Source organism: Phyllosticta citriasiana (assembly GCF_038021145.1).
Source record: "Phyllosticta citriasiana strain CBS 120426 chromosome Unknown IWZ02scaffold_3, whole genome shotgun sequence".
NCBI classification, from domain to species: Eukaryota; Fungi; Ascomycota; class Dothideomycetes; order Botryosphaeriales; family Phyllostictaceae; genus Phyllosticta; species Phyllosticta citriasiana.
In genome coordinates, this window is record NW_027117280.1 from 15,250 (window position 1) to 42,516 (window position 27,267).

Here is a 27,267-nt window from a genome sequence, read left to right on the forward strand (position 1 = left end):
TTACTATCTACCTATTAGGAAGCCTAGCTTATAATATATACTAAATATATTATTATTATTTATACTTAATTTAACTCCCTATAGTACTAAATCTTATAAGGTTCTTCTATATAAATACTCTTAGGTAGCCTACTAGTTAGTCCTTTAAGAAAGTTCTCTTATAGTAAAGAATCTACTATATTCTCTACTATAAACTATCTACTATATAGTATATAATAAAGATATTACCTATCTTTATAGAATACTACTAATACTAGACTATAAAACTAATAATATCTAGTAGTTCTAGTATATCTAAAAATATAGTATTTATTCTAATACCTAATAGGGCGTAAATAAGGTAAGAGAACTTATTAATAAGAAATAGATAATAAATTATACCCTTATATAAGTAATAAGAGACCTATTAATAGTATTATAGTACTAAGTAGAGTAGATTATACTAATTACTAATATTTAGTAGGTAAGGAGTAAGAATAGTTATTATAAGGCCTACTAGTAACTAACTATTACTCCTTAATCTAACTAACTACGGCTAGTATATACGTAAGCCCGAAAACTCCTAACGCCGAACGCTTTAAATCGACCGCGACTACGGCCTACTTATGCGTAACATAGGTTTCATCTACTTGCTGTTAAACTCTCTAATTCTACAATCAAACCTCCGGAATTGGGACCGGTCCGTCTGGCTTCACTGCGCCCGGCAGCCATACCTGATGCGCCGTCCTGCTTCCCCACGACAACGGATAGTCAATCTTTGAATGATTGAGGCCCCAATTCTGGAACAGCATGATATCGCCCTCTTCCGGCGGTCCAACCCAAATGTACTCCGGCTTGAGAATGCGCTGCTGGATGTCTGTCAAGAAGCGCCGCACCCCGTCAAGGTTGTCGATGACCTTGGGCTTTTCGGTCGGGCTGGAGCGGAGGAACAAACGGCGCGCGCAATTGTGCTGCACTTGGAATGACTTCTCACCTGTGACGGGGTTGACCCACACCATGGGATGCTACGCAAAATTGTCAACGAAGTTTCTATGCATTTGCGACGTGAAGCTCACCTTCTTCTGCCACTCGGGCTTCATGTTTGGAATCTTCTCCATTTCCTCCAACGGCGTCTCTCTACCCTCCGACACCACACCAATGCCGTTCGGACTGCCGCGAGCGCCCTTGACATACTCGTACGGGTAATACATATACTCAACCCAGCTGTGGTCAGCCATCTTCTTCTCATCCTCGCTCAGCATGTTGTACAGCTGAGCAGTGTCCAAAAATGCCGTGCGGCCAGGCTTGACCTTCATGCTTTGCCCCGAGCCGTCTGCCCACTCGACTTCTTGCTCGCGCGCCTCATTGGGAAGCTTCAGCGAGCGGAAAGACGTAAAGGTTGGCGGCTCGAATTGGTAGAATGTGCCGTCGAGGTGCCACCAGTGCCAGCGCGTCTTGCCGTTTTCGAAGTCCTCTTCGCTGAGTGGTTTCGCGTAGTAATGAAGGAAATCGGCCTTGCCCATGTCGAAGTTCTTCTTGCCGTAATGGTCGTCACCCTGGTAGCCTTTGCCGATGGTGAAGACCTCGCCGTCTTCCAAAACCGAATTGTAGTTGAGTACACCCTGCTGTGGTCAGCTTTGGGTGTCGCATCCAGGATCATGCACTCACGAAGAGGCTATCGCCCGTTGGACCAGGCGGGTAGAAAGAGTATGCCGTTTCTGCACGAGAAATGGTGGGAGCCTCAGGATCAAGGCGCTTCATGAGCTCCCACTGCTTCCTTGGTTCTAGGGCTCTCTGGTTCTTCACAACGACCATCTTGTTCTTCCAGATTTCTTCGCGCAGCTGGGCGAGAGCAGCGTCGTCAATGTTATTCAGGTCGAGGCCAGTAACGACAGCGCCAAACTGGAAATTTTCAGCTCAGCGACGAAGACAGGACTGTGGAACATACTTTGGCTTTCTTATCTGGGCCATGGCCCAACGGCTCAATTTTGAAGGTAGCTGGTGTAATGGAACCCATTGTAGCTGTCGTGAAGCAACAATGAAGCAATGCAGTGTTCAATGTGACAGGAAAAGCAATATGTCCACCCGCGTAGAGATTCGGTCGATCAACGGCTGTAGCTGCGGACCTTCAGCTGGAGATTCTGTGGAGAGCTATACCGCAGAAGCCAACACCTGGGCCATCAAGGTTGGCAAGGATCAGCGTCGGCAAGATGTCAAGCTGATGATGTAACCTAAGACCCGTTTTGATCCATCCTACCGACGGGGGGCAGTCGACGACCGAGAACGGGCATTCGGAATGGAAGCGGTTGTCGTCAACCGGGCATTTTGACGCGTGTGTGCAAAAGTGGCGGCGGTCGATGGTGGAACGGGGGGCAAGACCGAGGCACGCGTCGTCAGGTAAATGATTCATGCTGTCGCGCGGTGGATTGGTGAATGCCTGCTGAGTGGATGTTGAACTTGCCGCTAGGCGTTTTGTCAAATCTACCGAGCTGGTCGAATCGTCGGGAGGGGTTTTCAAGTCATTGGTTGCCGCTCCGGCGGGGACGGATACCTCGACTCGCTTTTTGAGTTCGCATCATCAAACTTAGTTGGACCTGTTTCAAAGAGCCCTCGAAGTCTCATTAAGTGGCTGACCTAGGCGGAAAAAATTTCGCATGAGAATGGTGCCGCTGATGGTGATGCTTTGAAGATGGGTGTGCGGTTAGCACGAACATCAGCAGTGCGGAATGATCTTAAACCCGCGACGCGAAAGTCAGGCCCGAGCATGAACGACAAAAATTATGAAGGTCGAAAGTAATCGTGAATACAGCTAGTTGAATACAAGATTTGGCACCCGCCAGGGATGCAAGCCATTGAGGTAGAACCGCCGCAGACTAGTAACACCAATCACACCGGAATGCTTTGATCGTTCGATGTAAACAGGCCCTGTGGATCGACGCTTCTCTTGATGTTTTGTAGACGATCGAAATTCATACCGTACAAACGCTCGCGCCATTCCGGAAAGGTGAGCTGGGTGTCGGGATAGTTGACATATCCACGAAGAGGGTAGCCAGCATCCCGGAGCGCTTTTTCGAAGGGCAACATCTGTTTCTTCAAGTAGTCAACCCCATCAGCAGGCCACTCTTTGACAGCGTCGGCTTGCCATCGAATCAGCCACAGATTGTTGCCGTAGATGGCAGCTGTTTCGGTATCTTTGGTGTTTCGACTGAAGCCGCCCCACAGATCAAGGTATCCAGATTTCTTCATATCTTTGCGCTTGAATGCATATGTAGTGTATTTGTATAGAGTTGTTGCAAGGTCATGCGTGAAGGGTTGTGTTGCCGTCATTGTGAGAGACTGAACGTAGAATGCCCGTCCGGGCGAATCGCCGCCGTTCGGTTTGTCGAGGCCTGGCGAAACGTATGAATCCAGGGTGAAGAAGTCGTACTCATGCTTGGTAAGCTTCGATCCTCCTGGGAGCTTCTGCATCAAAGGTTGCATGATCTGGTCGAACTTTGCGGGATCTTCGTAGTAGTAACCGACTCCTGAGTACGGGGGAGAAGTCAGCTTCCAACGCAGAGCCCATTCATCGGGCGCGCTTTTCAACGCGAAGTCTTGGATGGTCAACAGAGCCTGTGTTCCAGTCTCGAGGTCGACGTCGCCCACGTTCAGCGTGAAGTTGACTGCGCGCTGATATTTGGGTTTCCAAGTCCTAATGGTCATCGTCAAGATGACTCCCATTGAGGGACCTGCTCCTTTGGTGGCCCACAAAAGGTCGGAGTTGTTGGACGCTGTCGCTTCGATGACGGTGCCATTGTAGGCCATGTATTCCACCGCCTCGATGTTATCAAGAGTAGTCCCGAGAAATCTAGTTGTCGATCCAAAGCCTCCTCCGTATGCCGATCCGGTGAGACCGACATGTCCTGCCCTCGCGTGCGGAAAGTGTCGTCCATGGTTATCCCACAGCCATTTTGCAGCGGGCCCAACGCGGATGCCGCCCTCGAATGTGAAAAGGCCTTTCTCGCCTTCTTTGAACGAGACGATTCGATTGAAAGCGCCCAGGTTGATGACCAAGTTCCCGGGCTTTCCGTAACCAAACGCTGCAAATGAATGGTCTCCTCCAATGCAAGAAACTTTGGCATTGTTGTTAATCGCACAGCGAAGGGCGGCGGCGATTTGCTTGCGGTTAGTGGGAAATGCGATCGCTGAAGGGTCTGGCTTGAGGCGCAACTGGAACGGGGTTGTCTCCTGCGCCCAGGTCTTGTCGCCGTCGAGTATGTTGCGAACTCCCGCTTTCGTGAGGCAGGATGAAAGTGCAGTCTCTAGTGGCGTGACGCACTGGGTTTGAACGGTTAGCAATGCTGCGCATAGGATGCATAGGATGTGATGAAGAGTGAATCGTTTCATGTTGAGAGAAGTAGTAACGCCTTACTAACTACAATGGCGACGAACGCAGGTCTTCTTAAGGCATAATTTTTTAAGGATATGGCTCTCATTTCCTAGCTTACCCGTGCTATAAGCTTACGGAAAATACTAAATACTTTCCTCTTTCTTTCCTCTTTTCTTCTTTCTTTCTAGTTCTAAGAATTAGATTCTTTCTCTATAGTTTATAGAATAGTTAGCTATCTAGCTAGCTACCTACTTATTAAAATATTAGTACTATAGTATATAGAAAATTTATTAGTAGTTACTATAAGCTAGCTAAGGCTCTATTATAGTTTTTTATTAGTTTTATTCCTAGATAGATTCTATAATCTAAGTATTAGACTTTAGTACTATTATAGTTTCTAACTATTTATATTTTTAGATAGATTCTATAGTCTAAGTATTAGACTTTAGTACTAATTCTCTATCTATATACTTACTTAGATTAGTACTTTAACTCTACTATTATAAGACTAGCTTACTATAACTAATTATTTATTATACTACTACCCTAATATATAGACTAACTAAGTAAGATAGCTACTATCTTACTTACTATACCTTTTTAGGTTAGTTAGTATAGTAGTATTAGCCCTACTACCTTATATTATTACTATAAGAAAGGAGTTAATATAAGATCTAGTAATATAGAGGGTTAAATTAAGTAATAATAATAATAAATTTAGAGTAGATATTAGATAAAACCTTAGTTTATAAGGTTTTATCTATAGAGGGGTTTTTATATATTCTTACTTATATATATAGCCCTATTTAGATCCTAGTTAGTAGCTACTAGGCTCTACCTTAATCCCTAATCTCTAGTAGAGTCTATAGGTATTACTATTATACTATCTTCTTCTTTAAAAAGAGCTATTTCTAGTCTATTATCTCTAGTTTCTTTAAGAGTTATCTAATAGGTTAGAGTAGAGTAGCTATCTAGTTAGTACTAAGTAGCTAGTATAGAGTAGCCTAGGCCTAGTAGCTAGTAGTATATAAATAAGTTAATTAGTCTAGCCTACTACTCTTTCTTTCTTACTATCTACTATTCTCTATAGCTATTCTAGCCCTATCTCTTATAGTAACCTTTATTATAGCCCCTCTCTATCTTATATATAAGAAGGTCTATAGCTACCTAGTTTATTTCTAATCTTAGCTACTATTAGATTATTCTATCTATATATTATAAGGTAGTAGGGCTAATACTACTATACTAACTAACCTAAAAAGGTATAGTAAGTAAGATAGTAGCTATCTTACTTAGTTAGTCTATATATTAGGGTAGTAGTATAATAATACTAGGACGTATAGATTATATAAGTATACTACTTACTAATATATATACCCCTAAGTAATAACCTAAATTTAGCTTATACCTATAAGAGTAGTTTAACTAGAACTTAAACTAATAACCTCTAGATAGATATAAATCTTACTTACTCTATAAGGTAGTAGGGCTAATACTACTATACTAACTAACCTAAAAAGATATAGTAAGTAAGATAGTAGCTATCTTATTTTATTAGTCTATATATTAGAGTAGTAGTATAATATATATATTATCTTTATTACTAGTCTAGGGTACTAATAGATAACCCTTTAGCTCCTACTCTAAAGCTATAGGCCTCTTCTTATAAGTAGAAGGCGCCTAGTAGCTCTTCTAGAAGTAATACTAGTACTTTATCCTCTAGTAGTTATAAGCCTTAGGCTTACTTATAGTAAGTAGCTAAGATAGGTCTTTCTCTTAATTACTACTAAGAGTATTTTAGGGACCCTCTAGTTATCTAGGCCTAGATTTATATATTATTTATTAGCTATAAAGTACTAACTAGTAGGAGTAGTAAGTATACCTATTATACTACTATAGCTAATTAGTATAAATAGGTATACTACTTAGATACTATTTAGGGCCTATACTAATAGCTACTAGTAGATTAATAAGCATTTTTACTATATAGTAAATACTATACTAGAGGAGTATAAGTACTTAATTAACTACGCTATTCTTACTATTATATATAAAAAGTTAGAACCTTATTATTAGACCTAGTTATAGACCTAGGCTACTTATTTATCTTCTACTCCTCTAGTTACTAGTAGTATAGTAGCTACTCTTCTACTAGTAGTCTATACTTAGGCTAAGCTAGATTATATCTATAACCTCTTAGATAGAAATACCTATAATAGTATAGCTCTAGCCTAGTAAGATATATTTATATATCTCTTAGCCTTATAGTTTAGCTACCTAAATATACTAGAATATATAGTCTAGAACTATACTAAGACTATAGGTAGTAGTATAAAGAGTAAGAAGGTTATACTAGTAGAGTTAGGTTACTATTATTACGTAAGTTACTATACTATATAGGAGTATTAGAAGGTAAGTTATTACTATTTTACCCTTAATTAGATACCTATTAGCTATTCTATATTAGAATACTAGTAGCCTCTTTAGCCCTTATAAGCCTACTAATATTATTATAAATAAGAAGTTAGAGTAGTTATAGTTATTATATATATATATATTACGTCTACCTATTATAGTACTCTCTAGTATAGTAGCTAAGCTAGGTTCTTCTCTTATAAGATTTATTTATACTAGTTAGGTATCTTTTCCTAGTTTTAATTTCTTTTAGGTTCTAGTTAGTATAGTTTTTAGGTTCTTTTTAATACTCTTATAGTAATTAAGGTCTTTTATAGGTATAATTAGTAGAAGTAGTCTACTTATATTAGGGTATAGTAGCTAAGTTTATAGAATAGTCTCTAAGGTATACTTATTCTTATCTAATACTTACTCTTATCTATTACTCCCTATAATCCGTTCTATACTTCTTTCTAAATTAATATATCTATATTATTACTTAAGCTACTACTTAAGTTATCTTCCTATTTCTATAGAGTACTATTAGTATTCTTTTAGGCTCTAAAGGAGTCCCTTATAGCTACTACTAGTCTCTTAAGTTTATTTCTTAACCCTAGAGGTTATTCTTAGCCTTACTTTATAGGGCCTACTAGAGCTAACCTATTAGCTACTCTTTTAGATACTATTTACTTATATTTAGCTAGGTTTTTAGAAATATTATAGGTAGACTTATATATATCTATTATCTCTTAGTAGTTATCTAGGCTATCCTTATATATCTATTTATTAAATTTATTTCTATAGCCTATCTATTTAACGTAGTACTATACCTCTCTAGGAGTAAGTTTATAGTCTATAATAGTTTCTACTTCCTAGTACTTATCTTCTTATTATTAATCTTAATAGGGTATAGTTTAGTATTAACTAGGCCTTAATAGAGTAATAGTAGGGAGATATAGAATATTAGGTAGATTCTTACTATTCTTAGTAGAAGGTCTAGTTTATATACTATCCTACTATATTATTAGATAATAGGGAAAGGGCCTAGATAGTAGACATCTAACTTCTTTATTAGTTACTTAGTATAAATATTCTTTAATAAAAGAAGTACTCTTTTATTATACTACTACCCTAATATTAGGAGATTAAGACGTAGATACGTAAGTTAACTCCTTTCTTATAGTAATAATTAGTCGTAGTAAGCTAGTCTTATAACGGTAGGATTAAAGTACTAATCTAAGTAAGTATATATAGAGAATTAGTACTTTAAGCCTAACGCTTTAACCGTAGGATCTATCTAAGAATATAAATAGTTAGAAACCGTAATAATACCCCCCCCCTTTACGCCGTTAAATATAACGCTAATCTACTATATAAAAAAGGGGAATAGTAAGGAAAGGGTAGGAGCTAAGGTAGCTACTAGGATCGCTATAGTAGCTTACTTATTAGTAAAGCCGTAAGAGATAAGGCGGGCCTAGAACTCCTTATTACTAGGGTACTTATAGAGGATATAGCCTAGGTTAGGGAGGTTTCTAATATAGACGAAGATTAGGTAGTAGAACTACTTAATAGGGAGGATAAGACCCTAGCTAGACTTATACTTATTAGATAGCTAGCTAAACGGCGGGATATTAGCGCTAGTAGAGTAGGTAAGGAACTAGGTCTTATAGTTAGATAGACTACTAGGGCGGTTAAGGACGAGGCTACCTATAGCCTTAATTATATTACTAAGGAAGAGGGATGGAAAAAGGTAGGTATTAGGATAGTAAATAACGAACGCGTTATACTCTAGCTTATTACCGCGGATCTACTATAAGTAGACGTAGTAGTTAGTAATATAGCTAGGTAATAGGTAGTCCTACTAGACCGTAAAGCGCTTATTAATACTAAGGTAAGGGAATAGGAGTAGGGTATAGATTAAATAGCGCTAGCCTTAGAGTAGCTTAGTAATACTAATAGTAATAAGTATATATAGCTTAGTAGGTAAGATCTAGCGCGTATTAGAACTAGATATAGGTAGGGCGTTATAAGGAGTAAGACTAATAATAACCTTATCTATAATAATCTAATACTAGATAGATCTAGGAGGAAATAGGCCTAAGTAGTCCTCCTCTTTATCCTTAGTATTACTAAAGTTAGGGAAGGGGAGGATCGTACTACTAGTAGTAGTAATAATATTATAGATAGAGTTATTAAGATCGTCCTAACTAGAGCCTAATATAATATAAAAGTAGTAACTATAGAGCTTAACGCTAAGAAGGTCTTTAATATTACTAAAGATAGAAGGGATATAGAGAGTAGTACTAAAGTAAGGGTTACTAGGGTAAGTATTAGGGTAGGTAGTAGGGTTAGCCTTATTAGGAGGGGGGGCTAGGTCTATAGAGATAATAGAAGAAGCTATAGGGTCTATAGTATTAACTAGAGGAGGGGGATTCTCGAGCTTAGTAACGCGGTTACGTAAGTTACGTAAGTAGTTATTATTAGCGTCTATAGTATAGTAGGACGATAAGGTTATAAGGTAGTATAGTTATAAAGATTATAGAGTTAGTAGAACGGTAAGTAGAGCGTAAGTAGGGTTTAGTAGTTCTAGACCTTATAAAGAGGATCGTTATAGGTAGGATTACGTAGTTAGTATATATTACTAGTAGCTCCCTATTAGTTAGAGTTCTAATCTAGCTAGTTTACTTACTTAAGCCTAGTACTATAGCGCCTAGGTATAGGTAGTACTACTAGTAGCTTATTTAGATAGTACTATCGCTTATTAGATATTCTACTACTAGGGTCTACTATTATTTACTTATTATTTAGTAGCGCTCCCTTACTTTTAACCTAAACTTATTAACTAGCTTTAAACTTATTAACGGCTACTACGTTCTTAAACGTAGATACTAGTTCCTATATTAGTCTTATATTATTACGAATCGTTAAGTAGCTAATATATAGGCTTTCACCTAGAGGCTATCTACTTAGTCGGACGTATATAAAATTAAAAAGAACTTAATTAAAGTTAAGTAGTTAAAAGATAAAGTTAAGTAAAGTCTTCTTAATTATTATAAATATAGAAGATACTATATACTCTTCTATCTTCTATATATATTTATATAAGAAGTAAAATAAGAACTAAACTCTCTCTTTACTACGCGAATTACTACTTTAGTTATGTTATTAAAATAGATAAGAAATTAATCTTCTTATTACTATACGAAGTTTTATTAGCTATTAAGTAGGCTATATATCCTTAGGAGTATTTATTATCTATTAGTACTACTAGCTTACCTAGCTTAGCCGGTTTACGTAGCTTAGTTATAATTAGCTTCGGCTTATTAAGTAATCGCGTAAGGGCGTAGTTATAATATACTTATATTACTAGTATCTAATATATACTCGCGTTACTAGTATCTAATAGCTATTATAATATTCCCCCCCTAATAGGAAGCCTAAGTTAGCTTATTAGGTACTTATATAGATAACTAACTAGTACTATTTTAGTAAGGGCGTAAAGTATAGAACTACTAGGTATATCTTATTATTAGGTTTATAGTTTAACTAACCTTCTTTACTATTACCTTAATAATAATAATAGACCTTACTTCTATTATTATATCTTTCTATTACTCTTAGCCTATCTCTTACTTAAGTAGCTAGCTCTAGTAATAATAGTAAGTCCTCCTATTTATAGTAGGTCTAAAAACGCTTAACTAATTATCGCGTAATAGTATCTAATTAACGTTATCGCTCTAAGCGTTCTAAAGATAATATAATGCCTTAAGAGGATACTAAGGTAACTTAAGACTATCGCGTAAGACGTTATATATAATTAGCTAATTATCTATATATCTAGAGTTTTAAAAAGATAAAGTAAAGCTAACTAGTCTAGGTATAGTACCTAGCTCCTAAGAGCTAGTATATATTACTATTCTATCTATAAATCCTCGCGCGAACGTTATATAAGCTAATTTATCTACTTTACCTTTATATACGCGTTCTAGTAGCCGTTATATTAGCGTACTACTAAGTATACCTTCGCGTAAAAGTAATAATAGTAGTATTATTTATCTAGCTACTTTACCTACGGAATTACTAGTAGAACCTTTAGATTAGGACTTAGAGGTAGATACTTCTAATAAGATTATAGTCTTTATTCCGCGTAAGGCCTTTAAAAAACTCGCTAAGGTATATATTACTACTTACTTATCCTCGCGCGATAGCTAACTTATTATAGAAATCCCTTAGCGGTAATAAAACTAGCTAACGCGTAAGGTATATATTAGGCCTTAGCGACTTAGCTTATTATACTATCATTCTAGTTTCTAAGAATCGTTTTAATATTATATCTACGGAATCTTATAGTTCTTTACGCGATACTTACTTAATCTAATACGTAGGTATTAATTAAGCTACTAGTTATACTAAGTACTAGGATAATCTCTCTACTTACGTCTTCTACGGTTACTATAAGTTACTAGGTTTCTTATAGGGTCGTTACGCGAACTATATCTAGGGTACTAGTAACCTTAACTATACTATAAGCGACCTTACTAGTACTTATCCTCCTAATTAACGTAAAAGGCGTAAGGATAAGATATAGCCTAGAGAGTACCTTACTCTTCGCTATATAATAGATAACTAGGTTAATAACTTTCTCTAGGGCGCTATTAAAGGTATAATAAGGCCTAAACTTAAGAAGTCGGCTCTAATTCCTACTAAAGAGGAGGAAGAGGAGTAAGGGTATAAAAGATAAGGAATAAAATTAAATTAGAAAAATAGAATAGATAAGGGTAAATTAGTTTATATAGATAAGAGTTATTTACTATAGCGTTAAAGAATTCTCTTTACTAGAGTATAGGTAGGTTAGTTATCTAATTACGTTTCTTCCTATAATTCTTATTTAAGGAAGGCTCTTTTCTACTTTTCTAGGTTCTTTAGTAGTCTAGAGGTAGAAGGATTAGTAGTATAGAAGTCCTCTACTTTTTAGGGGGCCCTAATAAAAGAACTTACTATATACTACTTATTATCTTAATTATATCCTACCTATTAAACCTAGTACTTTAAAGTTCTATAAGTAACCTTACTTATATAGATAAAGTTAACTTCCTATTCTTACTAGTTATTAATAACCTTAGGTTCTAGCTTAATATATCTCTATTATAGTAATAGGTCTATAGCTACCTTATATAAGTAATTAGTATAGAAAAGGTTTATAACCTTTATACTTTTTAGAAGATCTAATTCGTATAAATATCCTTTTATTCTAGTAATCTTAAATAGTCCTACGTTAGGAGCGTCTAATTTTAGATTTAGCCGGTCTATTATCTAGCTAGTCTTCTTAATATAAATAAAGTCTCTAATATTAAAGTTAGGTATATAATAGTATTTATTAGCTTATTAGTAGTTCTTTTCTTACGATTAGTAAATTAATTTATAGGCGTACTTATAGGCTTCTTATCTTCTTTTTTAGAGAGACTAAGCTATAGACTATATTCTACCTTTAGGCGAAGTAGTTATTACTATATAAGTAGTCTAGTTATAATATATATAGAGTATAAAGCTAAGATCTACTTCTACTAGTATAAGACCTATAGCCTTATATAGGAGGGTAGCCTAAGCTAAGTCTATTAATAGTAGAAGATTAGACTAGTCGCTTTAGTAGTAATTAATAAAGGGTCGTAGTTAGTATATAAGGACCTAATTTACTATCTTAGTAATTCCGTTTATCTAAGAGTAATAGGCTAAATTAAAGTATTATTTAATACTAGTTAACTTATATAGCTCCTACGCGAAGGCTAAAATAAACGGAGGACCTTAATCTAATAGTATACTTTTAGGATTTCCGAAAATTTAGTAGACGTAATCGTAAAAAAGTTAAGATACTCCTTTAGCGTTAATTTTCTTTATATAAGGTAAACTAAAGGTTCTTTAGGATAACTAGTCGATAATTATAAGAATATAATTAAATCCCTTTTAGTCTTACGGCATCTCTTTAAAATCTATAGCTAGGTATTACTAGGGACGGTTAGAAATTAGTAGAGGATATAGAAGGCTAGGTATCTTATTAGTAAATTCATAGTTCTAGTAGTAAATATAGTAGTTTTAGCTATATCTCTTAATTATACGAGTCTAGCTAGGCTAGTAATAGTATCGCTATAATAGCTTTTATATTTTATTAATTCTAGGATAGATAGTAACGTAAGTAGTATATATTACTTTAATTATTCTCGCGCGAAGGTTATCCTAGTTAGGAACGACTAATACGCTATAGTAAAGAAGTAATCCATTCTATAGCTTCTAATACGATTCGTTTTCTAGTTAAAGACGGGCTATTTCTCTCTATAGTTTAAGATCTAGGTTTTCTCTATTTACGCGAAGAAGTTCGTTAAGGAAAATTATTAGTAGAGAAACTTCCGGCTCTATTATCGTAAGTAGGACTACCTAGGAAGTAGGAATAAGATACTACTCTTATACGGCCTTTACTTTCTCTTTTTAAGTCTTAAGTTACTCTTACTTTCTTATAAGAATATCTATAATAATGTTTTCCTTTCCTAGTTAGTAGGTAAACTAGACTTAGTACTTAGCGAGTTACTCGGCCTATCTTACTTCTCGTGCGGATAATTAGCACTTAGAAGTAAAGTATTCTAATACTTAATAGTCCGTAATTATAAGAAAAGATTTATAAAGGCCTATAAGTATAGATCTCTATTCCTCTAGTCCTTATATAATAGCTAGGAGTTCTTTATTAGGTATTCCGTAGCGGAGTTTAGCGTCTAATATTACCTTAGAATAAAAGAATACTAGTTTCTATTCGTAATTTTCTTAATATTACGATAGAACTCCCGTAACTACTCTATTACTTACGTCTATTTCCGTATAAGTATCTAAAGTTAGATTATAGTTTATAAGTAGTAATTTACTATATATTAGTTTCTTAAGGTTTCTAAAAGATTCTTCCTTAACTAGCCTAAGTTATTACTACTTTACTTTTAAATATAGTTTTTCTAGTAGCTAGCTAATTTATCCGTAGTTAGGAAGGAATCTCTAATAGAAGTTATAGAATCCTAAGAAAGACTAAAGAGATTAGAGGGTTATAGGTAATTACTAGGTATAAATAGGTTTAATTTTTTACGGGTCTATTAATATACCCTTAGTAGAGATAATATATCCTAAGAATTTCGTATAAGTAGTTAAAAACTTACTCTTTTTTATATTAGCTTATAGTCCTACTTTTTATAATTATTATAGAACTTTAATAACGTGTTAAGTATAATCGTACGGGTTTTTAGAAATAATAAGAATATCGTCTATAAAAGTAATAACGAAATCATCTAAATAGTTAAAGAGAACTTAGTTAATAAAACGTTAAAAAGTAGCGGGCCTATTACTTAGCCTAAAAGGTAAAACGCGGTATTTAAATAGTCCGTATCTTATATAGAAGGTAGTATATTCTTTAGACTATTCTTAAAGTCGGATTTAATAGAAAGCTTATTAAATATCTAGTTTTATATAGACCTTTCCTTTACCTACTCTCTATAAGAGTTCTAAGATAAGAGGTAAAGGATATAAGTCCTTCTTTATCTAATCGTTTAACCGTTAGTAGTTAATATAAATTCGCTAGCTACCTCTAGGTTTTTTTACTACTAATACTAGAGAGGCGTAGGGTACGTAACTCTTAGTAATAAATCCTTTCTTTAAATTCTCTTAGACGTATTCCTTTACTATAGTAAGCTATTCTAGAGATATTCTATAGAGGGGACTTATTAGTAGGCGCGGAGAATCCTTATACGTAAGAGAGATTTAATAATTAACTCCTATATAAGAAGGTAGTAGCTAGTTAGACTCTTATTTTAAAAAGACATCGCGGTAGTTCTTATACTTAGAGGGTAAATAATCGTTAAGGTATTCGTTAAAGGCTTTATCTTTATTAGCTTTATTAATATCATCTAGTATAATAGAATAAAGATCTACTACTTCCGTTAGTATTTTTATAGGTAGGTTAATTTCTATAAGAGAGGTGAAAAAGGTTTCTTAGTTATTAACTTTAATATCGTCGGAGATATATATTAAAGAAATTAATTAGTTTATCCGTAAAACTTTACTTCGTATAGATAATTTTAGAATGTTTAAAAGATTTAAAAAAGAAATTCGGTCTAGAGGACTTAACTAAATAAGTTATTAGTTACGGTAATCTAGAAGAACATAATAATATATAAGGAACTAGCGGCCTAGAATAATATTATAGCGCCTAATATCTAGTACGAAGGCGTATATTATAACTAGCTAATATTAGAAACGGAATTATAATTAATAAACGAAATTAAGTTACTTATTTATACGTTAGTTAAACCTAGAGACTTTAAGGTTCCTACTAGTAATCTTTCTTTTCTTAATCCCTAATTCCCTAAGTTATAGAAGAAGTTAAGGATAGATAAAGCTAGATCTATTTATACTAGTATTAACTAGGGCACGAACGGGTATAGCGCGACTACTAGCTATAATTATAGTTTATATAGTAAATAGGTATCCTCTAATAAGGTTATAAATGTTCGCCTACGAATTAGTAATTTATAGAGCTCTAAGCTTATATCTTAGGAAGGAGACTTCCCCTAAGACTCGTTATTTTCTAATAAAGAAGAGTACGGTTCTAATATTATATACTCTTCTCCTTCTTCTTCTATTATAGTATTAACTATCTTTACTTCGGTTTCTAGGCACTATTAGATAAGATATATAAACTTTCTATATTAATAGTAGGGTCTAATATCGCCTTAGAGTTCTACTTTTCCTTTATGTATTAGATTTTCCGTTATTATATAAGGAGTAGATCTCTACGATAACCTTAAAAAGGCTATTCTCTTAAACTTCTACCTATTAAAAGAGTAGATTTACCTACTTATTCCTATTATTATTTCTTTATATAGTCTTTCTAGGACGATAAAGATACATTTTAACCGTTTTAGTACTCGATTATACTTTATATAATAGGGTACGCCTTTTAAAGGTATTCTTTAAATGAAATAGAGTCGTCTAATTTAATTCCTACTAAATAAGTTTATAGTAGGAGATCTAATAAAGAGTAAAAATCCTCTTTCTATTATTTATATAGAAGGTTAGCTTCTAAAGCTAGGTATATAAACTCTAACTAGAACTTCTAAAGATCTATAGAAATTTTATAATAAAGGTCCTTTAGCTTCTTCTTTATATCCTTTTACTAGTACGGATTCTTAAATACTTACTTAAGCTAGTAATATAAGTCGGTATTAAGGACTAGATTATCTATCTTTATATAGGTATAAAGAAATAGTACTAAATACTATACTACCTTACTCTATATCCTAGAGAGGATATAACTTATAATAGCTTCCTTAGTATCTATAGTAGTACCTCTTTTAAAGTAGTCCTTATTACTACGGATTTTATTATTTATAAGGAGCTACTAATACTCGTACGTAGAGTTTTAGCCGTTCGTTAATTGGGGTAGGTTAGGTACTCTTAGTATACGTTTCTTCTTCTTCTAGAATCCGTTCTCTTCTAAATACTATAAACTTATTAACTTAATAGTATCTTCGCGTAACGAAGTTTAATAACTTAAAATCCTTTCTACTAAGTTAAGGATAACTTATTTAAGAGTCTTAATTTATATCTTCGCGTAAATAGTAATATCCTAGGTTTATTCCTTTATAAGAGGAGTAATCTTAGATTAATAGTTATTAGCTTCTTCTAGTAGAATATGCCTAAAAGCTTCTTTAACCTAAAATTATATTACGTAAAAAAGACCTTTCTCTTATACTTACGTATTAAGCTTAACTAGTAATAGGGAGTAAAAAGATTATAATAAGAAGGGAAGTACCTATTCTCTTCCTTCCTCTAATTCGTAAGGTAATTTAGTACCTCTATATAAGGGTATTTATTATTAACTACTAGAATCCTCTTAAGTACTAGTTACGTAGGCTTAATTCTTAGCTATACTATCCGCGTATAGAATAGTCTTCTACTTTCTTATAAGTAGGTACGGAGAGGACGCCTCCTTAATATTTATACGCTATACTATAGCCTTATAAAGACTTCTATAGTTAATATATACTTAATACTCTTTAGTCCTTAGATAATACTAATACGCCTTACTAAGACGACTTAAATTTCCTTCTTAAATAATAGACGGTCGTATATAAGGCTTAGGCTATATATATAGTATACCTAGTTTAGGTATTCTAATACCTCTCTTAGGTAATAAAAAAGTAGGATAGGGATAATACCTAGAATAATCTTCTATATCTATTACGAATCGTTAAGTAGCTAATATATAGGCTTTCGCCTAGAGGCTATCTACTTAGTTAGATATATATAAAATTAAAAAGAACTTAATTAAAGTTAAGTAGTTAAAAGATAAAGTTAAGTAAAGTCTTCTTAATTATTATAAATATAGAAGATGCTATATACTCTTCTATCTTCTATATATATTTATATAAGAAGTAAAATAAGAACTAAACTCTCTCTTTACTACGTAAATTACTACTTTAGTTACGTTATTAAAATAGATAAGAAATTAATCTTCTTATTACTACGTAAAGTTTTATTAGCCGTTAAGTAGGCTATATATCCTTAGGAGTATTTATTATCTATTAGTACTACTAGCTTACCTAGCTTAGCTAGTTTACGTAGCTTAGTTATAATTAGCTTCGGCTTATTAAGTAATCGCGTAAGGGCGTAGTTATAATATACTTACGTTACTAGCGTCTAATATATACTTATATTACTAGCGTCTAATAGCTATTACGATATATATACCTAGTCTACTTTACTAAGAACTCTTAATAGTTTTAATACTAATACTTATCTAGTATATATTCTACCTCCTACTCGTTCTTATTATTAATAACGACTATAGGTAGCTAATAGTCTATACGTACCTAGCTTAGTAAGGCGTTATTAAATACTAGTCGTAGTAGGTCTATATTAAAGACGTTATAGATAGTACCTAGTATATCTAACTAGTAGGCCTTATTTAAAATAACTTACGTTACGGTATACTTTACTAACTAGTAATCTAGCTTCTAAATAGGACGGTCCGTAGAGATATTATAAAGGCTTAGCTAAACTTTATCGCCTACTTTATACGTAGGTAAGGCGTTATAATAGCGGTTTATCTACTACTTCTAGTCTACCTAGAACGTAGTTATCGTATTTTCCGCCTAAGTAGTAGCCTCTTAGATCTTTATTACGATAGTATTACCTTATACTACTAGTATTTATAGGTTAGTAACGTACTAGGAGCCTTCTAAGAGTCTTATTTATAAGGGGTTAGCGTAATAGCCGTACGATAAGAAGAATAGACTAAGGCCTATAGTAGCTAACATCCTATTATTTAACGTAAACTTAATAACTAGTAAGTAGTTAGCCTAGTCGTTCTATACTTAGTTAACTAACGCGGCTAATATCTACTTAACCTCTATATTTACTCTCTTAGTCTAACTATCTATCTCTAGGTAGTAACCTATTAAGAGATACTACTAAATCTTTAATAGTTTATAGACGCGTTCCTATAAAAAACTTATAAACTATAGACCCTAGTCTAATATAATAGCGTTAGGTAACCTATAGTACTAGTAGTACGTTTATAGAAATAATGATGCTATAGCCTTAGCTATTAGATCGTAATAGGGTTCTAGGATTACGCCTTTTAATAGCCTATCTACGATAACTAGTATATAGGTATTCCCCTTACTAGCTATAAGAGGGCCTATAAAATCTATAGATACCTCTTACTACTATTAATTTAGAACTAGAAGTAGTTAGAGTAGTCCTTACTTACGGTCTCTCTAGAATTTAGTTGCTCTATAGATGTTATAATTATACCTAAATCGCTTTACCTACGCGTTATAGTTCGGCTAAAATAACTTAAGATAGTAGAGCTAGGATACTATCTTATTATTACTAGGGTAGATTACCTCTAGAGAGTTATATATCGTCTAGAGGATACTAGTTTATAGAGATTTAGAATCTAGTACCTATAAGTAACTATACTAATAAAGGTTACCCCTATTATCTACTATTAGGTTAGATATTAATATCTTACTAAGGGAGAGCTCTACTAGTACTATCCTACTCCTACTAAGTACTACTATCTTTAGGGCCTAGTAAGCTCTATCCTCTTCTACTAACTCTCTCTATATATTAGTTATCTATTTAGCCTAAGTATTATTACTACCTAACGTAATAGGGTACGCCTATATAGCGTCCTCCTCTACTAGTTCTTCCTCTTAACTAGCCTTTATTATTATAAGGCTAGTAGGTAATAACTTAAGTATTTAGGTAAAGTAGTACTTTAAGTAGCTATTATCCGCGTTAGTAGATAGGTCTTACTCTCTTCGTAATAGCGTATCTAGTTAGGCGTTATTCTTCTCTAGAATATATGCTATCGTAAAGTTATACTAACTAAGCTTCTCTACCTAGTAGACTTAACGCTTATTTAGTTACTTACTAGTTATAAAGTACTCTAACTTTTTATAGTCCGTCTAGATAGTAAAGCTACTAATACTCCTTAATAGGTAATCCTATTTATCTAGCGCCTTAATAATCGCTAGAAGCTCCTTATTATAGATCTTATAGTTTACTTTATATACGTTACTCTTCCTTAAGTAGAAGGTAGTTAGTTAGAGGACTTCCTAATTATCGCGTTAGTAAAGGACTCCCCTAGTAGTGTAACCTAATAAGTCTATTACTAATACTATCTCTCTTTCTAGGTTAAACTATATTAGTATAGACGCCTTAATAAATACTAGCTTTAACCTCTTAAACGCGCTCTTAGTCTTATTATCCTATCTAAACTCCTTATTTTTCTATATAAGCCTAATAAGAGGTTCTATAATCTCTAAGAAACCGCTAATAAAATGATAATAAAAGTTAGTGAAGTCTAAGAAGCCTTATATAGCCTTAATAGTAGTTAGTCTAGCCTAGTTCTTTACTACCTTAACCTTAGATAGGTCTATATATACTCCTTATCTAGTCTTAATAATATAGCTAAGGTATTTTATTAATTAGACCTTAAACTTATACTTCCTAATATTAATATAGAGACCTACTATAAGTAAGTAGTCTATTACTATCCTAACCTAGTAATAATACTCCTTCTAGGATCCCTCTATAAAGATTAGAACGTCGTTAATATAGGCTAAAGCGTAATTATCTAGGAACTCTCTTAGTACCTAGTTAATATACTATTAAAAGGTACTAGGAGTGTTAGTAAGGCCGAATAGCGTTACTAACTACTTAAATAGTCTAAATTAGGTATAGAAGGCCGTTAGCTATTTATCTCCTTTAGTAATATAAACGCGGTAGAATACTAAGACTATATCTAGCTTAGTAAACTAGTATACTCGTCTAATCTAGGCTAATATTTCCGTAATTAGTAGGAGTAGATAACGGTCCTTCCTTATTAGGGCGTTAAGAGTCTAGTAATCGTAATAAAACCTTAATTCTCTACTAGGTTTCTTTATAAATAGTACTAGAGCCGCGGCTAGAGAGCTACTTATATATATAAACTCCTTCTCTAGGAGCTTATATAACGTCTTATATAAGATAAGTAACTCCTTATAGCTTATCCTATATAGTAGTTCCTAGGGGGGGTCTAGGTCCTTCCTATTTAGTAGCTTATTTAGTTTAATCTTATAATTAATTTCTAGTTAGTTAGAAGGGAGTAAATCTATAAGAGCCTTATTAAATAATAGTAGATACTTATTACTAATCTACTTAGGTAGATAGTAACGGATCTTATTACTACTAATAACTAGCTTCGTTACTAAAGCCTTATTAATATTAGTAAGACTTACTATAAATATATATCCTTTCTACTATTTAGCTACTAATTAGGTAAGTAGTTAGTATACTAGAGTAGAGATAGCCTAAGTAAAGTAGACTCTATTCTTAACCTCTAATCTTCCCTTCTCCTATACTATTAGGCTAGTATCCTTAAACGTAAGGCTCCTAGCTAATAGGTCTAGTAGGACCCTCTCTTAGTAGAGCTATAGTACTCCTATTCGTAACTTAATACTATTAGGGAGTTAGGGTACTATATAGATAAGGATTATCCTTAAGTATCCTTCTAAATTAAGCGTAAACTCTATTACTATCTTTACTAACTATTCTAAGCTCTTTAGTCTAAGTATTAGTATAGGCGTAATTTTATAGACTAGAAGGTTTATACGCGTTATAAACTAGGAGGTTACTATTATATATAGTTTACTCCCTAAATTAATAAGAGTTCTAGTATAGAATACTTAATTAAATAGTACTAATACTAGTAGGGATTTACTCCTTATATACTATTTAGCCTTACGCTAATAGACTATAATCCTACTATTTAACTTCCTCTAGTTTATAACTTTACTCTAGACTATAACTATAGCTAGAGTTCCTTATTTTCTAATTTAGGCTCCTTATTATCTTTAATCTCGTTCTCTAGTAACAGCTAGACTACTATAGCCTAGAGAGGACGAGTAGGTTTATATAGATACTTACTAATAAAGTAAGCATTACTACTATAACGTAGATAGAGCTTAGATATATATTATTAGCTTACCTCTACGTCTAATACCTACTTAGTATACTAGATAGCTAAGCGGGCTAGGCTAGTAGGCTTCTATTCTATAGCTTTAGGGGCGGTACTTATTTAGTTTAACTATCCTTATAGCGTTATCGCTATACTACTAGAGGACCGACCTATTAACCTACCCTTATAAAATTAGCCGTTAGCCTAGTAACTACTATTACGCGTACTACTATTATTATTTCTAAGTCTCTCTATAGAATTACTAACTTAGGTAAGAAGGGCTATATACTAGTTCTAAGACTCTCCTCCTAAGACTAACCCTACTATCTAGACTAATAGTTTACGGCTTAGCGCGTTCTCTAGGAGGCTAATCTTAGCTAAATCTAGCTACTTATCGCCCCTAGCTAGCTATAAGACCTAATTAAACTTAGTAAAAAACTCCTAGAACGGTACTCCCTACTAGTATAACGTATATATCTAGCGTTACGCGTTTACTACTTAGTAAGGATCGCTATAGATTAGCTCTAAGTATATAAGTAGTTACTTAAAGGTTATACTAGGATTATCCCTATATTATTTAAACTAGGGCGTTATTTAGTAGGCGGCTTTACTACTAAGTTTAGCCTAGATAGTAAATAACTAAGTCTTTAGCGCGTAGTTAGTATAGTCTAGGCTTATCTTATTATAAACTATATCTATCTACGCGTCTAGTCCGTCCCTATCGCCCTTATAAATAGGTATCTCTAGTAAGATCTTAGTTAGTTTACCTACTTAGCGCTCGCGCTCCTTCTTATTAGCCTAGTAGGCTATCTACTACTATAGTAACTAAATAACATTAGGATCTAATAGACTAGTAGTTAGTTAGTAGTATAGCTACTAGTTCTACTATTACGCGTAGAGTACTTCCTACTACTATTAGTACGCCTATTCTATAAGGTAGGCCTACTTATCTAGGGGTAACCCCTACTACTACTACTATAAGGCTACCTACTAGGCGGCCTAATTATCTTACTACTATTACTATAAGGCCACCTACTAGGCGGCCTAATCGTCTAGCTACTACTACTCTATTATCTATAGACGACTAATTAAATATTAGGAGATTAAGATATAGATACGTAAGTTAACTCCTTTCTTATAGTAATAATTAGTCGTAGTAAGCTAGTCTTACGACGGTAGGATTAAAGTACTAATCTAAGTAAGTATATATAGAGAATTAGTACTTTAAGCCTAATGCTTTAACTGTAGAATCTATCTAAGGATATAAATAGTTAGAAACTATAATACCTAATATATAGACTAACTAAGTAAGATAGCTACTATCTCGCTTACTATACCTTTTTAGGTTAGTTAGTATAGTAGTATTAGCCCTACTACCTTATAGAGTAAGTAAGATTTATATCTATCTAGAGGTTATTAGTTTAAGTCCTAGTTAAACTACTCTTATAGGTATAAGCTAAATTTAGGTTATCGCTTAGGGGTATATATATTAGTAAGTAGTATACTTACGTAATCTATACGCCCTAGTACGTACTACGCTTTTACTACTATATATATATACTACGTTTCTATAGCTATTATAGCCTTTATTATACTACCTACTAGTTAGTCTTATCCTCTAACTAGCCTAGTACCTACGCGTTAGTAGACTAGTTCCCTATTAGTACTAACTCGCGTCTACTTTACGGCTAAACGGGTTAAATATAAGGATATATTCCTCTAAGAGAGAGATAGTATTATACTACTACTCTAATATATAGACTAACTAAGTAAGATAGCTACTATCTTACTTACTATACCTTTTTAGGTTAGTTAGTATAGTAGTACTACTATCTTACTTACTCTATAAGGTAGTAGGGCTAATACTACTATACTAACTAACCTAAAAAGATATAGTAAGTAAGATAGTAGCTATCTTACTTAGTTAGTCTATATATTAGGGTAGTAGTATAATAATTTAGTACCTAGTTATAGGCTAGGTAGATTAGAGTAAACTTTATTATAGAGTAGGCTTTACTATTATATATAAAGGCTACTTTATATAGATATAAGGCCTAGTCTAATTATTTATAGTTAATATATATATATAAGTATATAGTAACGCGCTAAAAGTATTAGTAATTCCGGATTTTTACTAGTTACTCGGCTAAAATATAGTACCTATACTACTTAATAACTAGCTACCTAGAACCTTTATAGTAGTCTTAATTAGTATTTTAGGTATAAAAATAGTATATCTTTTAAGTTTTTTATTATTTTTACTAATCTAATACTTCGTATACTACTCCTTAGCCTTAATAAGTACCTCTACCCGTTTTAGTATACTCTCTACTAACGTATTAAGATAACGCTATAGAATATTATTCTAGGTAGTCTATAGTACCTTACCTAGTTCCTCTCTTATATAATCTTTCCCCTCCTTAAGAGTTAGGAGGTCTAGTCTATTATTTAGTATAATAGATTTAAGATAAAACTAGAGGTACTTAATTAGATTTATATCTAGTAAATAGGGTAGCTAATTAATTATTAGTATAGTATAGTCTTTAAACTACTACTTAACCTTTTTAGCCTTATAGATAGGGGCGTTATCCTATATAAATTCTATACCTAGTTTCTATAGAGTAGGGATTATTTCGTTAAGTACCTAGATATAAGAGTTAGTAGAGTAGCTATTCTTCTTAGCCTCTAGGTCGCGCTCTATAACTACTAAATTACTATAACTAAGTATACTAGAAAACGTAGCCTAGACTATAATAGATACGTTCTTTTCTTTATTATATATATCTACTATATCCTTATCCTATTTCTAGTCTAGTATATAGAAAACCTATACCTATATACTACTCTTACCTCTTTTAGTAGAGTACTTATTACTCTAGATAATTTATTACTATTACTTAATTATCTAATACCTATATACCTTAGCCTAAGTAAGATAAATAGCCGTATAAGTTAGTATTAATATAGGATGCTTTACTACGCGCTATTTTATAATTCTATACTACTTTAAGATATAGTAGTAGGTAGTCTTTAAAATTAGGAAGCCGTATTATTCTAATAGTTATAGGTAGGTATCCTAGGGGTAGAGTTACGCTTTATAAATAATAATACGTTCGTCTTAAGATATAGTTACCTTAGACTAACTAGTAAGCGCCTTAGATATACTAGTATAGTTAGGAGTTATATTCTTTAAGGTATATTAAATAGTTAAATCTAGAACGCGTAGCTTATATATAATTATTATAGGTTTCTTACCTAAGAAGTACGCTAAAATAATAAGTACTCTTTAGGTTAAAGAGAGTTCCTTCTTAGGCTACTTATTACTAAAGATTAGCCTTAAAGAATTACGTAGTACTATAATTATAGTAAAGTAAAGGTAGTAGGTATACGTAATACGAGTTTTACGTATCGTATTATAGGGAATTCTTACTAATACTTTTAGCCTAGAACTATACCTCTAGCTCCTAGTTTTAGTATTTAGTTTACCTATTAGTCTATAGGTAGAATATAGTACTTATCTTATAGATAACCCCTAAGTAGTAGTAGAATATACTCTAGTAGTTACTTATAAAGAGGCTATTCTAGTCTAAGATAATATTAATTAGGTACCTAGTTACTATAATAACCTTATACTAGATAAGAGTTTCTAAGCTATCTATACTTATAGTTATTTATATAGGGAAATACTATATATACTTTATAAACCTATCTACTAGGATTAGGATCGCGTTATATTTACGTTCTAATAGGTTCTAGGAGGCTAGAAGGTCTATAATAAAGTCTATTATAAAGTATTACTAGGGTATTATAGGTCTTTAGACTAGTTTAAGAAGCCTATATAGCTTATACTACTATAGCTTATTTTACTAGTAGGTATTATAGTTTTCTATATATATAGTTACGTTATTAACTAGTATTAGCTACTAGTACTTATAGTAGATAACCTTAATTATACGTTTAATACTAAAGTAGCTACCTACTAGGTCGTTATAATTCTATATAAAGATCTTACCGTATAGTAGGGTACTATTAGGTACCTATACCTTACTATTCTAGTAGATAAGATCTTAGAAGTCTATAGAATACCTCTCTCTAGTACTATTTACCCCTATTATACTATTTCTATAGACCTCTTAGGATAGAGGGTCCTCTCTCTAGCTATCTAGAAGTAGCTAGAAGAGGGACTTAGAGGGGTTAGTATAGGCTATTTTACTAAGAGTAGCTACTACTATATCTTAGTAAGGTATTAGACTTAGTACTAAGCTAATACTAGTAAGTAAGAATACTATAAGAGAGTATTACTTACTTTATTAGATTTAGTTTAAGGATAGCTTTACTAGTACCTTAGCTCTAAGTAGGTACTATAATATATCTATCTTACTAGTATCTAGGGGCTTAGTAGTACCTAGTAACTCCTTAAGGTCTTTTACTTAGAGCTTCTATTATAGAGTAGGTAATAGAATATCTAATACTAGCTATTTATCTACTTCTTTAAACCCTCTAGTATAGTTAGAGTAGTAGAATAAGCTATTAGTAGGGTTACTTAAGCTAGGCTTATAGCTAATCTTAAAGTTAAACTCTACTAATAATTCTATATACCTAGTCTACCTTATAGTTAGGTACTTAGTATCTATAAAATAGTAGAGGTTATTATAATCTATAAGGACTTATATATTAGGGTAGGTATATATACTAGGTAGTACTACTATATCTTAAAGTACTCTATAATTATAAGTAACTCCTTATTATAGGTATTATACTATACCTCTATAGTAATAAATTTACGTAAGTAGTAGGTAATTAAATACTAAAATATAGCCCTATTACTACTAGTAGCTAGCTATAGGAGTATTCTTATATATATAGTTATATATATCTATAATTAGGGTTAATAGATACTTTAGATTATAGTACTATAGTAGGAGGCCTTTAAGGAAGGCTACTTATAGCTACTTAAAGACTATCTAGGTAGCTTCTAGCTAAAACTATAGTTAGTACTACCTTATAGGGCCCTTTCTAGTCTTCTTCTTCTTTACTTCTATAGTATCTAAGAAGATACTAGCTAGGATCTAACTAGCCTTCTATAGAAGTTTATATAGGGGTTATATTAGCGTATAGTAGTTCTAGATAAACTAGTAATAGAAGTTAGTAAAGCCTAGAAATACCTATATATCCTTATAGCTTTATAGTTCTAGCTATTCTTTAATAGTATAGACCCTTTTAGCGTCTATTTAGACCCTATTAGGGGTAATTATAAACCCTAGGAACTTAATATATTTTATATAGAATATATATTTTAAGATTTTAGTATATAGCCTCTATTTCTATAACTATTATAAGACTAGCTTTATATATCTTACGTAGTCTACCTTATCTTAGGAGTATATAAGAATGTTATCTAAGTAGATAATATAAATAGAGTCTAGGAGCCTAGCTATAGCTTAGTAGATATATACTTAGAAGGATATTATAAGGTAGTAGAGCTAATACTACTATACTAACTAACCTAAAAAGGTATAGTAAGTAAGATAGTAGTTAGTATAGTAGTATTAGCCCTACTACCTTATAGATATAGGAGTATTAGCTAGCCTAAAAGGTATTACTAGATACTTATAGTAGCTATATTATATCTTAAAGGCTATCTTCTACTTATCTCTAGCCTTAATCTAGAGTTAATAGTATACGTTATAGAGGTCTAACTTTATATATATAGTAGCCCCTAATATATAGTCTATTAACTTCCTAATAAGTAGTAAGGAGTAATAGTTTTTAATAGTAACCCTATTAAGCCCTTAGTAGTCTATATAAAGGTATAGAGTTCTATTAGCCTTTAGTATAAAGAGGATTAGGGCCCCTATAGGTAACTTACTTAATCTAATCTATCTAAGACGTAGCGCCTTTTCTAAGTACTCTCTAAGGATACTTAGTTCTTACTTAGATAGGTTATATATAGGTAACTATAGTAGTACTTAGCCGTCCTTAAGAT

General features: G+C 33.0%; 2 protein-coding genes across 2 annotated transcripts; both read right to left on the reverse strand.

The window, feature by feature from the left end:
• Window positions 1-459: 459 nt before the first annotated feature.
• Window positions 460-2,449, reverse strand: IWZ02DRAFT_443511 (alpha-ketoglutarate dependent dioxygenase). The gene is made up of 4 exons (XM_066767031.1): window positions 1,928-2,449; window positions 1,648-1,881; window positions 1,056-1,601; window positions 460-1,004 (listed from the first exon to the last, which is right to left on the reverse strand). The coding sequence occupies exons 1-4, from the start codon at window positions 1,994-1,996 to the stop codon at window positions 657-659; spliced, it is 1,197 nt and encodes a 398-aa protein (XP_066624899.1). The 5' UTR covers window positions 1,997-2,449; the 3' UTR covers window positions 460-656.
• Window positions 2,450-2,583: 134 nt separating this feature from the next.
• IWZ02DRAFT_443512 (uncharacterized protein) lies at window positions 2,584-4,481 on the reverse strand. Its single transcript, XM_066767032.1, has 2 exons — window positions 4,395-4,481; window positions 2,584-4,296 (listed from the first exon to the last, which is right to left on the reverse strand). Exons 1-2 carry the CDS (start codon window positions 4,452-4,454, stop codon window positions 2,866-2,868), a joined length of 1,491 nt encoding a protein of 496 aa, XP_066624900.1. The 5' UTR covers window positions 4,455-4,481; the 3' UTR covers window positions 2,584-2,865.
• Window positions 4,482-27,267: the final 22,786 nt, after the last annotated feature.

What these genes read in the sequence shown, in the direction of transcription:
- IWZ02DRAFT_443511 (XM_066767031.1), bottom strand. Translation starts at nt 1,996, where the DNA reads ATGGGTTCCATTACACCAGCTACCTTCAAAATTGAGCCGTTGGGCCAT. An exon ending in CAACGGGCGATAGCCTCTTC is followed by an intron (nt 1,602 to 1,647) that starts GTGAGTGCATGA and finishes TGACCACAGCAG; the next exon opens with GGTGTACTCAACTACAATTC. An exon ending in AGCCCGAGTGGCAGAAGAAG is followed by an intron (nt 1,005 to 1,055) that starts GTGAGCTTCACG and finishes AATTTTGCGTAG; the next exon opens with CATCCCATGGTGTGGGTCAA.
- IWZ02DRAFT_443512 (XM_066767032.1), bottom strand. Translation starts at nt 4,454, where the DNA reads ATGAGAGCCATATCCTTAAAAAATTATGCCTTAAGAAGACCTGCGTTC. An exon ending in CTGCGTTCGTCGCCATTGTA is followed by an intron (nt 4,297 to 4,394) that starts GTTAGTAAGGCG and finishes GTTCAAACCCAG; the next exon opens with TGCGTCACGCCACTAGAGAC.